The 14110-nt window shown below is 38.5% G+C and overlaps 1 protein-coding gene across 2 annotated transcripts in view; it reads left to right on the top strand.

Annotated features, from left to right (window-relative positions):
* The window catches only part of SNX27 (sorting nexin 27), an 87156-nt gene that overhangs the window by 17862 nt on the left and 55184 nt on the right, over positions 1–14110 (top strand). For both annotated transcript variants that reach the window (XM_021089855.2, XM_003125761.7), the window contains exon 2: positions 7671–7902. In XM_021089855.2, coding sequence (XP_020945514.1) covers positions 7671–7902 — 232 coding nt within the window. The remainder of the gene's footprint in view (positions 1–7670; positions 7903–14110) is intronic.

Below are 14110 nucleotides of genomic sequence, written 5' to 3'. Positions count from 1 at the left end.
CAAAGCAGTTTATAGTCTTTGTTTTTTGCTTTTGACATAGGGACTTTTCCATGTTTGCATATAGTCTTCTTAAATATTTTTTAAGAATTTTAAGTCCATTTGTTTAATGTACCTCAGAGTCATTAAAAGTTTTTCTTGGAGTTCCCGTCGTGGCTCAGGGGTTAACAAATCCGACTAAGAACCATGAAGTTGTGGGTTTGATCCCTGGCCTTGCTCCGTGGGTTAAGGATCCGGCGTTGCCATGAGCTGTGGTGTATGTGGCAGACGCGGCTCGGATCCTGCGTTGCTGTGGCTCTGGCGTAGGCCGGAGCCTGGGAACCTCCATATGCCGTGGAAGCAGCCCAAGAAATGGCAAAAAGACACACACACAAAAAAAGTTTTTCTCATGTTATGTATTTGGCTGAACAAATTCTTTTTTTTTTTTTTTCCGCTTTTTAGGGCCGTCTTTGCGGCATATGGAGGTTCCCAGGCTAGGGGTCGAATCAGAGCTACAGCTGCCGGCCTACGCCACAACCACAGCAATGAAGGATCTGAGCCGCGTCTGTAACCCACACCACAGCTCAGGGCAAACCAGATCCTTAACCGACTGTGTGAGGCCAGGGATCAAACCCACATTGTCGTGGATCCTAGTTGGGTTTGTTAACAACTGAACCACAAGGGAACTCCCCCAATTCTTTTTTTTTTTTTTTTTAAGTTTTATTGAAGTATTGTTGATTTACAAGGTTGTGATAATTTCTGCTGTAGAACAAAGTGATCCATTGGACAAGTTCTTTTTCAGATACTTTGTGAGAAGAAAATGCTTCACAGCCTTGGATGCTTAAATATCTAACAAGGACTCCTAAATAAAATCTGAATTATATTTATGATGTAATATAATGATATTAATCAAGTATTTAGTGAATTTGATGTTTGTTTCTCACATTATGGCTTTAATGAACTTGAGAGAGATGCTCTTGTTCTCTGGCTTAGCTTTGTAATCATCTATTGCTGAGGTTCTTAACTGCACGAGGCTCAAAACATGTGTCTTATTATTTTTAGGAGATTAAGACAAAAGGCCAAAAGCAGTAGTAGGGGTAACTAGCTCTGGCTTAATTTTCTCTTCCTTATTTCTTTGAAATAGGTTTATGAGATGAAGTATTGGAGGTTTAGCTTACTTTCCACAGAGATATGGGAGGTGAAGGGAAAAGGATATGTTTTATCTGCTAAACAATTTTGTGCTGTGTATATGTATAGAGATTCATTTACTAGGATCTTTGTATCAGCATTGTTCATAACAGCAAAAAAAAAAAAAAATCAGAATAATCTAAAAGTAGAGTAGGAGTTCCTGTCGTGGCACAGTGGTTAACAAATTCAACTATTAATCATGTGGTTGTGGGTTCGATCCCTGGCCTCACTCAGGCGTTGCCGTGAGTTGTGGTGTAGGTCACAGATGTGGCTTGGATCCGACATTGCTGTGGCTGTGGCATAGTCTGGTGGCTACAGCTCTGATTGGATCCCTAGCCTGGGAACCTCCATATGCGTGGGGTATGGCCCTAAAAGCAAAAAAAATGAAATAAAATAAAATAAAAGTAGAGTAGGGGCTATTTCATTCTGATGATGGACTACTATTTCACATTTATAAATGAGGATATTATATAATTTTATTTTAAAATCAACTCTATTGAGGTTTAATTTACAGTCAAATGCATACATTTTAAGTGAGAGTTTTAAATTTGAGAAAGGTATAGATCCATTTAACCACCACCCCAATTGAGATATAGAACACATCTATTACTTCAGAAAGCTTCCTTTTGTCTGTTGTTCGCCACAGTGCCACCCCCATCCCTGACAGACAATCATTGATCTAATTTCTATCACTATAGAATATTTTTGCCTATTCTGGAACTTTAAATAAATGGGATCAAATCAGTCAAACTCTTTTCTATCTTACTTCTTTGCTCTGTGTTTTTGGATTCATCCGTGTCATAGATGTCATTAATTTGGTCCTTTCTGTTGCTGAATAATACTCCATTGCATGAAAATGTCCCAGTTTATCTGTTTATAGATAGATAGACATTTGGCTATTTTTAGTTTTGGAATACGATGAATGAAGCTTCAATGAACTTTCAACTCATTGTTTGTGTGGGCATGGTTTCATTTCTCTTGGGTAAATACCTAGGAATGGAATTGGTAGATCATATAGTAAATGTATGTTTAATATTATAAGAAACTGCGAGATTGTTTTTGCTTCATGTTCACATTAGCAATGAATGAGAATTCTAATTCTCTTCAACATCCTTGGCAAAACTTCTTTTTTGTTTTAACTGTTTTGTAAACATGTAGCGATTGTATTTTAATCTATAAAATTGAAAAGTATATCTCATTGCTTGCAGTTATAGAAATTTATTGTCTGGTTTTTTTTTGTAGGCTGTTTCTGGGGGACTAATTATACTCTAATTACTTTCTGGAATGTCACAGGGGGTCAAAATAACATTCTGCTTACCATGTAGAATGGCTCTTTAATGTGGCACATGTAGTGATTGGCTCTGTCATATTTTCATCCATACCTAGTTTCATTATATACAGCTTTCTTCATAAAGAATATACAAATTCTGACTATTTAGAGCTTTTTTCCTGCTTGTCAAGAGTGTTTATATTAGCTTTGCAGTTTCCCCAGCTAGCTAACTTCAGTTGAATAAAAGTCCTATTTAAAGCCACTCCCATTAGGTAGCTAAAAGCCTCTCAGATGGAGCCAAATTTTGGTCTTATATCAAGAATGAGGGGCATTTTATTATAATTATCAAGTGTATCTTTACAGTGCTGAAGATACAAAGTAAATTGGGTATCACCTAGTTGCCTCAGGAAACAAAATTTTAGTCTTAGTTGTGAATCATTGGATTTTTTGGTAGCCTCCCCCCCCCCCACAATTTATGAAGAAATATTTCATACATACAGAAAAATGGAAGGAATTGCACAGTGAATACCTGTACACCTACCACCTAGATTCTATAATTAATACTTTGCTATATTTGTTTAACACATATCTGTTGAAAGTTTTTTGATGGTGTGTTTAAGCCTTTCTTTGTGGAAGAAGCATAAATTGGTAGAATCTATGGCCAGTACTTATTTTTGTGCAGTGTGCACACTAAGTGGTTTTCTGATGCAGTAGTTCTCTTCTGAAGGTGCCTATCTGTGGTTTCTGTCATCACTGATTTGATAGTCCAGTCATTTATTTTCAAATGAATTCCAACTAGTTACAAAGGCAAAAGAAAGGCAAGAGAAATTGGTTGTAGAAAGGGTTTGTGTATCATCAGGAGAGCAAAATACTGCTAACCTTCTCTCCCAGCTAATAGAAATACTGTCACAGAAATAACTATCATTCCTTAGTGTTAACTGTATTCTAGAGCTTTATCTCATTTGAGGTCTTACAATTCTGTTAGCTCAGGGTATTATTAGCCTCATTTTATGGGTTAAGACATTGAGGCGGAGTTCCCGTCCTGGCGCAGTGGTTAACAAATCCGAACAGGAACCATGAGGTTGCGGGTTTGATCCCTGGCCTTGCTCAGTGGGTTAAGGATCCCGAGATGCCGTGAGCCATGGCGTAGGTCACAGACGCGGCTCGGATCCTGTGTTGCTGTGGCTCAGGCGTAGGCCAGCAAGTATAGCTCTGATTAGACCCCTAGCCTGGCAACCTCCATATGCCCCGGGAGCAGCCCAAGAAAAGGCAAAACGACAAAAAGAAAGAAAGAAAGAAAGACATTGAGGCTTAGGAAGTTCCCTTGTGGTGCAGTAGGTTAAGGATCTGGCATTGCCTCAGCTGTGGCGCAGGCAGCAACTGTGGTTTGGGTTTGATTCCTGGCCTGGGAACTTCTGTATGCTGTGGGTGTGACCAAAGAAAGAAAGAAAGAAGAAAAAAAAAAGAAATTGAGGCTTAGTGATATCAAATCCTTTACCTAATGTTTCATCTGTTAAACAGCGCAGTTAGTATTCAAACTCAGGTCTCTCTGACTCCAAAACCCATGCTTTGAACTAGAAGTCTGTAGTGTTGAAAGTTCCTTTTATTGCAGAATTTATGATTTATATCTTCAGAATTGGCCAAATTGAGCCACACCCAATTTGAGCCTGATGTAGTAGCATTCTTGGAGAAAAGAGGATATCATATAAACATTTTTATGACTATGGATGCTTGAGGAGAGAGGGCCCTTTTTGAAATCAAACATCCTGGGGTTTTTACTGACTTCATTTCATTCTCTGAAGAATGAAGGAATTTCTAGCTTGTATTAAATTGTGGAATGTATAGTATTCCTTCTGTAGTTGAACCAGATAAGTATTAGCAAGTGTGTTTAGAATATAACACTGGAAATTCTTTCCTGTTTTTTGTTTTGTTTTGTTTTTAGAGGGTTTTGGGATAATAGCCAATTTGAAGCTAGGTCTTAACTAATAAAGAAATGAAACCTAAGCAAGCTTCCTTGCTCCCTGGCTGCTCTTGGAGTAAGCCTCACTTAAGTTTCTCTACCAATTTTCAGGGCTTATTTCTGTGAGTGACCCAAGGAGCAGTATATTCTAATTTGAAAATTGAATGTGTGGAAGTATGCATTGAAAGCAATAGTTCTTAACCTTTCTGGAAATTACATACTCCTTTCTGAAGATGATAAAAGTTGTAAACCCTCTTCCCAGAAAAAAAAAATACATGTGTACATAAATATAATTTTACATACAAATTCTTTAGGTGTTCACCAGCCCCCAAGCCTTTTGAAAGAGTAGCCCAGATTCAAAATCCTTTAAAGGAAAAAAATTGGGGAGCTGAAAAGTAAGATTTGAATGTTAGTTCTTAAACTTTTTCCACAAATGTGCATCTCGTAACACATTTTGTACTAACAAAAATCGTGTTTTAGTATCCAAGATGTTTTGTTCAGTCACTGAAGTGTTAGTTTTCTTGTTAAAGAAATTAACAAGAATATTCGTGAGTAAGCTGTGATTCCTAGAACTAGATCAAGTTCTCCATGTTGGCTTTTTTTTTTTTTTTTTTTTTTTGTCTTTTTGCTATTTCTTTGGGCCGCTCCCGCGGCATATGGAGGTTCCCAGGCTAGGGGTCGAATCGGAGCTGTAGCCACCGGCCTACACCAGAGCCACAGCAACTCGGGACCCGAGCCGCATCTGCAACCTACACCACAGCTCACGGCAACGCCGGATCGTTAACCCACTGAGCAGGGGCAGGGACCGAACCCGCAACCTCATGGTTCCTAGTCGGATTCGTTAACCACTGCGCCACGACGGGAACTCCTTTTTTTTTTTTCTTAATGGCCACACTCATAGCATATGGATGTTCCCAGGCCAGGCATTGAATCTGAGCCACAGCTGTGACCTATTGCACAGCTGCAGCAATGCTGGATCCTTTAACCCACTGTACTGGGCTAGGGATCAGCCCTGCACCTCCAGAGCAACCCAAACTGCCGCAGTCAGGTTCTTAACCCACCACACCACAGGGGAAACTCCTGTGTTGGTTGGTTGGGTTTTTTTTTTGCTCTTTAGGGCCGCTGTCATAGCATATGAAAGTTCGCAGGCTAGGGGTTGAATCAGAGCTATAGCTGCTGCTTGGGATCTGAGCAAGCCACATCTGTGACTTACCCTACTGCTCACAGCAACACCAGATGCTTAACCCACTGAGTAAGGCCTGGATGGAACCCACGTCCTCATGGATACTAGTTGGGTTCGTTACACTGAGCCATAATGGGAACTCCTCCTGTGTTGATTTCTGACTTTTGCTTTTTCAATTTTATTTCTTCTACCATCAGAACATTTTTTTTCAGAACTAATTAGGTCAAAGATTTAGATGAAATCCTTTACTGGTGCCCAACTTTAGGTTTCCATTTCTTCTTTAACCAAAATCTCTTCATAACCCAAAGGTTCATAGTACTTTTGTTAATATACCTTCTGATGTGAATGTTCAGACATTGATCTTGGCAAGTTACATGTTTTATTACATTAATATTCCCAGTAACCCTGCTAGGGACTTATCATTGCCCCCATTTTATAGATACAGAAAGCAATGCTACGAAAGGTTAAATGACTTGATCAAGACCAATTCTGATACCAAAAGTCAAGGGCCAGGACTTGAACCCATGTAGATCTAGCTCCAAAGCCCATTTTCTTTCTATTTTACCATCTTGCTCTGTAATCAAAGAACTAACTTTTTTTTTTTGGTCTGGTCATTGGTATGACCTGATCTGAACTTTGAAAGCCCAGATTTCCATCGGTGGAGGGAGCTCTTTATTTTCTTCTTTAGCTAACCAGTTGTAAAATTGCTGTATTGTATGTGCGTGTGTAAGTTAGACTTTAGGTTGTGCAATGTCAAGTGTGCTGAATTTAATGGCTAGATTGTTAAACCCAAAATAAGGAAGGAGGCTTAGCTGGATGATCTCCTGTTCTGTTTATGTAAATGAATGTTTCAAGTAGTAAACTCTGAAAGAGACAGTTCCAGTGATTGAAAAGTTTGTGGAAGGCTCGTTACTAAACTTAGCATCATTTTCGGGAAGGAAAAACCCTGATGGTTTGGAACAGAACTGAAAAAGAGTCTAACTCTGAAGTTAGTAAACAAGCTATTATCAAACTGACTGAAGGCCAGGTGTGTATTTCCTAGCCCTCTTGGGATAGTCATGGAGGGAACCTCCAGGTCACCTAGCTGCCTAGTGGTTTTTGCTGAGATAGCAGGCTGGGTCAGCATTCTGGGAAGGTAGCGCAGTTTGCTGAGTGGGTTTTGTTGAGACTCAGCATCTTGACAAAATTATTGTTCTTCCAAACCTTGTACTTTTCTTCATTTCTGCCTTTTTATACACAGTGGAACAGGAAGGTGAATTGGTAGGTTGATTTACTGTGCAATCTTAGCCATACATTTTTTAATTTGAACTGATTACACAGGGCTTTAAGTGAGATAGCACAGAGCAGACAAAGAGTAGATAGAATCCTAAGAGAGATTAATTGAAATGATTGGGGGAAAAAGGGAAGTTGGGTCAGATAGTACAGTTTTAGAGAGATTATCTCCTTGCCTTTTAAAAAACTGGGTGATAAAACTAGTGTGTGTGAAGATATATGCCATTTAACTCCTAGGGTGATAAAACTTGGTGTAAAGGAAAATTAAGTTTACTGATTTGAAGATAATGGGGAGAAATCAGATATAAATGTAAAAGAATTATCTTAGTCATACTTTTTGGGTCTTAACAAATTAAGGAGCACATTTTGTAAAAGATTTCTTCTGACAGAATTCCTGATTCCAGAGGTTTCAAAAGGATAAAGAACAGTTCAAATGGCAAGATTGTTAAAAGCCACCTTATTGTACTGTATTGTATACACGCTTAGCTAGCATGAGGAAATTAGACTCTTTAACTTTAAAAGTTTTGTTCTCTCCTCAGCTTTACCCTCCTTCCCATGTATTTTCCTGAAGCTCTGTATGAGGTTCTAGCATAGAGGAAGGGTAGGGTCTTCTTACCTGTTTCCATTTTCTCTCCCTGTCAAGTTCAGACAGTTTTTTCAAGTTATAATTTGTAAAAACAGAAATAGCTTTTCAAGAACCAAATGATCTTTTGATTTTATGGTTCATAGTTCATGACTCTGGAGTTGGGGCAGGAAGTGAGATATAAGATGTTTGGACCCTTCTGGTTTATGGGATTATCTTTTTCCCTTTTCCCCCTTAGGAACGGCGTGAATGTTGAGGGAGCGACCCACAAGCAGGTGGTGGACCTGATCCGAGCAGGCGAGAAGGAATTGATCTTGACAGTGTTATCTGTACCTCCTCATGAGGCAGATAATCTAGATCCAAGTGACGACTCGCTGGGACAATCATTTTATGATTACACAGAAAAGCAAGCAGTGCCCATATCGGTCCCCACATACAAACATGTGGAACAGAATGGTGAGAAGTTTGTGGTGAGTGTCAGCCCAACTGGATCCTCAAACACCTACCTTTTATTTTTCCCAGTCTTATTTGTCATATATATTAGGGCGCTAGAAGAAATGACTGCAGCCTAGGTCAGTTTGCCTGCCCGAAATATGTATTTACACATAAATAAAAGACACTGACCCTAATTTATTGCAGGGGGTGAACTACAATAATGAAGAAAAGTCCTATTTCTATTTAAGTATAGTTCCATTTTATTTTTAGACAGTTTTAAGTTTGCATTCTGGTATGCAAATCATAAACTCACATAATCATATGTGAGTTTGTTTTGTTTGTTTCAACTTTTATTGGTTGTCCTATCTCTTTGCTAATAGCAGTTTCTTTTTTTGACTCTGTAGAGCAAGATTAATTTTAAAAGGTGGTATCTTCCAAAACATTGGGGTAATACAGTTTGTCCATGTCAGTGCCCTCTGCCCCCTTCCATATCTTGTTCTTTTTCATTTTCTTGGAGATATCTCTGTGAATAATTAACTCTAGTTTTCCCCAAGCTCCTCATTATATTCTGAATTCAGTTCACACGGGCTATTTTATACATTTCCAATTTCTTGCTGTTGTAGATATGCAGGAAAGCCCAACTTGAATTCTGGATGATATGTGTCAACCCCTCTCCTGAATGCCTTTGTTTGTTCTTCAAAACCTAATTGCAGCTGATAGCCCAATCTACTTAATTTTTCTCTTGGTTGCAGTGTTTTTTATTTGCCTTTGGTTCTTTTGGGAGTGGCAATATAGTGAGAAGTTTATTAATCTTTGTGGAAAATGCAGTGAGTTCTGTTAGATGTTGGCAAATAGATTACGTGTGTTTGAAGTTGATCTGCTGTCTAGAATTGCAGTCTCTGAAACTGAGGTTTGTCTCTTGTATAGGAATTAGCTTTTAGACATTAGTGGTACATTGGGGAGATGAGAAAAGTAAAAAGGAAGCCTGAAAAGTTCCAGAAGCATCAAATACTGTTTGCATCTGTGATTTGGCTGGAGATGATAGCATATAGGTTTTATGTGAGCCTGGTCTATGTATTTTCAGAACAGTACTCAGGAAATTTAGTGTTTTTGTGTTTCAGAGGTGTTCTACTTTTTTTTTTAAGCCGTTTTCTGTTGTTGAAGTATAGTTAATTTACAGTGCTTTATTAGTTTCAGGTGTTCAGCAAAGTGATTCAGTTATATATATATATAAAACTGAATGTATATATACATATACATACACATACACACATTCTTTTTCAGATTCTTTTCCATTATAGGTTATTATAGGATAGTTAATGTAGTCCCCTGTGCTATACCCTAGTTTCTTGTTTATCTATTTTGTATGTAGTAGTATACATCTGCTAATCCCAAACTCCTAATTTCTCTCTCCCTTCTGCCCTGCTATCCCCTTTGGTAACTGTAATTTGTTTTCTTTTCTTTTCTTTCTTTCTTTTTTTGTTTTTTTTTTAAGGCTGCACCCAAGGCATATGGAGGTTCCCAGGCTAGGGATCGACTCAGAGCTATAGCTGCTGGCCTACGCAAGAGCCACAGCAAGACGGGATCCGAGCTGCATCTGCAACCTATACCATAGCTCACTGCAACGCCAGAACCTTAACTCACTGATTGAGGCCAGGGATCCATCCTGCATCCTCATGGATGCAGGTATGTTTCCACTGAGTCATAGTGGGAACTCCTAATATGTTTTCTATGTCTGTGAATCTGTTTCTGTTTTGTAAATACATTCGTTTGTATCATTTTTTTAGATTCCACATAAAAGGGATACTGTATTTGTCTAAAGTCTTTGACTGACCTCATGTTGCTACAAATGGCATTATTTCTTTTTTATGACTAATATTCCATTGTGTATGTGTGTGTATTTATATCTATCAAATCTTTTTTTTTTTTTTTTTGACTGTATACCTGCAGCATGTGAAAATCCTTGGGCCAGGAATCAAACCTGTGTCATAGCAGCCACCCAATCCTTTGCAGTGATAACACTGGATCCTTAACCCATTGAGCCACGAGAACTCCTCCTAGACTTTTTTTTTTGTTTTTTTAGGGCCATATCCTTGGCATATGGAGGTTCCCAGACTAGGGGTCGAATTGGAGCTGCAGCTGCTGGCTTACATCACAGCCACAGCAATGCCAGATCCGAGCTGCATCTTCAACCTACACCACAGCTCATGGCAACACTGGATCCTTACCCACTGAATGAGGCCAGGGATTGAACCTGCATCCTCATGAATGCTAGTCAGATTCGTTTCTGCTGAACCAGGATAGGAACTCCCCTCCTAGACTTTTTAATGATGGCCATTTTGACTGATGTGAGGTGATACCTCAAAGTTTTGATTTGTATTTCTCTGATAATTAGCGATATTGGGTATCTTTTTGACCATCTATATGTCTTCTTCAGAGAAATATCTCTTTTAGGTCTTCTGCCCTATTTTATTTTTTCCTTTTTTGACCTTCCTGGGGCATATAGAGTTCCCGGGCCAGGGATCAGGTCCAAGCTGCAGTTGTGACTTATGTTGCAGCTGCAGCAATGCTGGCTTCTTTCACCTACTATGCTGAACTGGGTTCCCAAGCGTCCCAGCACTCCCAAGATGCTGCTGATCCTGTTGCATCGCAACAGGAACTCCTAATCTGCTTATTTAAAAATTTTTTTTGTTTTTAAATTTAAGCTGTATGAACTGCTTGTATATTTTGAAGATAAATCCCTTGTCTATGACATTGTTTGCAAATATTTTCTCACAGTCTGTGGGTTGTCTTTTTGTTTTGTTTATGCTTTGCTTTGCTGTATAAAAGCTTTTAAGTTTAATTAGGTCCTATTTGTTTGTTTGTTTTGACTGCACCCTTGGCATGTGGAAGTTTTAGGGCCTGGGATTGAACCCACACCACAGCAGTGACAGCCAGAGCAGTGATAGCACCAGACCCTTAACCCACTAGGACACCAGGGAACTCCCCCATTTGATTATTTTTGTTTTTATTTCCATTACTCTGAAGATGGATCCAAAAAAATATTGCTGCAGTTTATGTCAAAGAGTGTTTTGCTTATATTTTCTTCTAGGAGTTTTTTAGTATCCAGTCTTATATTTAGGTCCTTAATCCATTTTGAGTTTATTTATTTATTTATTTATTTTATTATTTTCCCACTGTACAGCAAGGGGGTCAGGTCATCCTTAGATGTATACATTGCAGTTACAGTTTTTTCCCCCACCCTTTCTTCTGTTGCGACATGAGTATCTAGACATAGTTCTCAATGCTATTCAGCAGGATCTCCTTATAAATCTATTCTAGGTTGTGTCTGATAAGCCCAAGCTTGAGTTTATTTTTGTATATAGTATGAGAGAATGTTCTGAATTCATTTTTTTACATGTAGCTGTCCAGTTTTCCCAACACCACTTATCAAAGAGACTGTCTTTTCTCCATTGTATATTCTTGCATCCTTTGTTGTACATTGATTGACCATAAGTGATGGGTTTATTTCTTGGCTTTCTGTCCTGTTCCATTGATCTGTCTGTTTTTGTGCCAGTACCACACTGTCTTGAGTACTGTAGCTTTGTAGTATAGTCTGCAATCAAGGAGTATGATTCCTCCAGTTCTGTTCTTTCTCAAGATTGTTTTGAGGAGTTCCCATTGTGGCTCAGTGGAAACGAATCCTACTAGCATCCATGAGGATGCAGGTTCGATTCCTGGCCTTGCTCGGTGGGTTAAGGATCCAGTGTTGCTGTGAGCTGTGGTGTAGGTCACAGGCACGGCTTGGATCCCCTGTTGCTGTGGCATAGGCTGGTTTATTCAACCCCTAGCCTAGGAATCTCCCAATGCCACAGGTGCAACCCTAAAAGGCAAAAAAAGAAGAGATTTTTTTGGCTCTTTGGGGTCTGTGTTTGCATACAAATTTTAAAAAATTTTGTTCTAGTTCTGGAAAAATGCCATTGGTAATTTGATGTGGATTGCATTGAATTTGCAGATTGCCTTGGGAAGTATAATCGTTTTGACAATATTGATTCTTCTAATCCAAGAACACAGTATATCTTTCCATCTGTTTGTGTCATTGTCTATTTCTTTTATTTCATCTTAATAGTTTTTGGAGTACAGGACGTCTGCTTCTTTTTTTTTTTTTTTTTTTTTTTTTTTTTTTTTTTTGTCTTTTGGCCATTTCTTGGGCTGCTCCCACGGCATATGGGGCTTCCCAGGCTAGGGGTCTAATCGGAGCCGGAGCCGTAGCCACCAGCCTACGCCAGAGCCACAGCAACTCGGGATCCGAGCTGCGTCTGCAACCTACACCACAGCTCATGGCAACGCCGGATCCTTAACCCACTGAGCAAGGCCAGGGACCGAACCCGCAACCTCATGGTTCCTAGTCGGATTCGTTAACCACTGTGCCACGACAGGAACTCCAAGGACTTCTGCTTCTTTAGGTAGGTTTATTCCTAGGTATTTTATTCTTTTCAAAGTGATGGTAAATGAAATTGTTTCCTTAATTTCTCTTTCTGATCTTTTGCTGTTAGTGTATAAAAGTGCAACAGATTTCTATTAGTGTATAAAAGTGCAACAGATTTCTATTAGTTTTGCATCTTGCAACTTTACGGAATTCACTGATGAGCTCTGTTTTTTTCTGGCAGTGTCTTTTAGGATTTTCTATGTATAGTATAGAAATCATGTCATCTGCAACAATATAGTATCGTGTCATCTGCCAACAGTGACAGTTTTACTTCTTTTCCATTTTAGATTCCTTTTATGTCTTTTTGTTCTCTGATTGCTGTGGCTAGGACTTCCAAGACTATTTTGAAGAAAAGTGGGCATCCTTGTCTTGTTACTGACCAGAGAGGACATGCCTTCAAGTTTTCATCATTAAGAATGATGTTAGCTGTGGGTTTTTCACATATGGCCTTTATTATGCTGAGGTACATTCCTTCTATGCCCACTCTGGCCAGTCTGGAGATTTTTTTTTATAATAAATGCATGTTGAATTTTATCAAAAGTTTTATCTGCATCTATTGAGATGATCATATGGTTTTTATTCTTCAATTTGTTAATGTAGTGTACATGCTGACTAATTTGTGGATATTGAAAAATCCTTGCATTCCTAGGATAAATCCCACTTGATCATGGTATAGATTGTTTTAATGTATTGTTGGATTCAGTTTGCTAGTATTTTGTTGAGGATTTGTTTTTTTGTCTTTGTTCATCAGTGATATTGACCTTTAATTTTCTTTTTTTGTAATATCTTTGTCTGGTTTTGGTATTAGGGTAATAGTGGCCTCATAGAAGAGTTTGGCAGTGTTCTCTCCTCTGCAATTTTTTAGAATAGTTTCAGAAGGATAGGTTTTAATTACTTCTGAATGTTTGGTAGAAGATTCACCTGTGAAGCCATCTGGTCCAGGACTTTGGTTCGTCGGTAATTGTAAAATTACTGAATCAATTTCACAGTACTGGTGATTGGTTGGTTCATATTTTCTGTTTCTTCCTGGTTCAGTATTGGGTGGTTGTACCTTTCTAAGAATTTGTCCATTTCTTCTAGGGTGTCCATTTTATTGGTGTATAGTTTCTCATAGTAGTCTCTTATGATCCTTTGTAGAGGTGCTATAATTTAATCATCAGCATGTAAGTAGTAGAAATCAAAGTCAGGTCCTAAAAGTGGAGCAGATTGGATGTTGAGACCTTTGGGGAATTACCTAAGATCTTGAGAACCTCTGTAGACTTCAGAAAAGGAATGAAACTAAATGCCCTTTTTTAAAAAATTAACTTTATTGTGCATAATTTGCTTACGTTAGCATCCACCCATGTTAAATGTCCAGTTTTGTGAGTTTTAGTCAATGTACGTTGTTTTGTAATCACCAAAATAAAAAATACAGGACATTTTCATCACCCTCCAAAGTTCCCTCCTGCCCGTTTGCAGTCAGTCCTCTCTCCTTTCCACTGTCCCTGTATGTCAACCACTGATTAGCTTTCTGTCACTGTATTTTCTAGAATGGAATCACACAACATGTAGTCTTTCATGTCTGGCTTTGTGTACTTAGTTTAATCCTTTTAAGATTGATACATGTTGTGTATATCATTAGTTTATTCCTTTTTAATTGCTGATAGTATTCCATTAATTGGATTTACTAGAATTTATTTGTTCGTTCACTTGTTTCATATTTGTGTTGCTTCCAGTTTGGGGATATTATTACTGAAGCTGCCCTGAAATAACATTTATATACAGGTCTTTATGTA

Source organism: Sus scrofa, chromosome 4 (genome assembly GCF_054392235.1).
Source record: "Sus scrofa isolate SSC_HxYL_T2T_F1_AM1 chromosome 4, Sscrofa_HxYL_maternal_Yorkshire_Landrace_v2.0, whole genome shotgun sequence".
NCBI lineage: Eukaryota > Metazoa > Chordata > Mammalia > Artiodactyla > Suidae > Sus > Sus scrofa.
The sequence above is the reverse complement of the archived record's forward strand: the minus strand, read 5'-3'. Positions and strand labels throughout refer to the sequence as shown.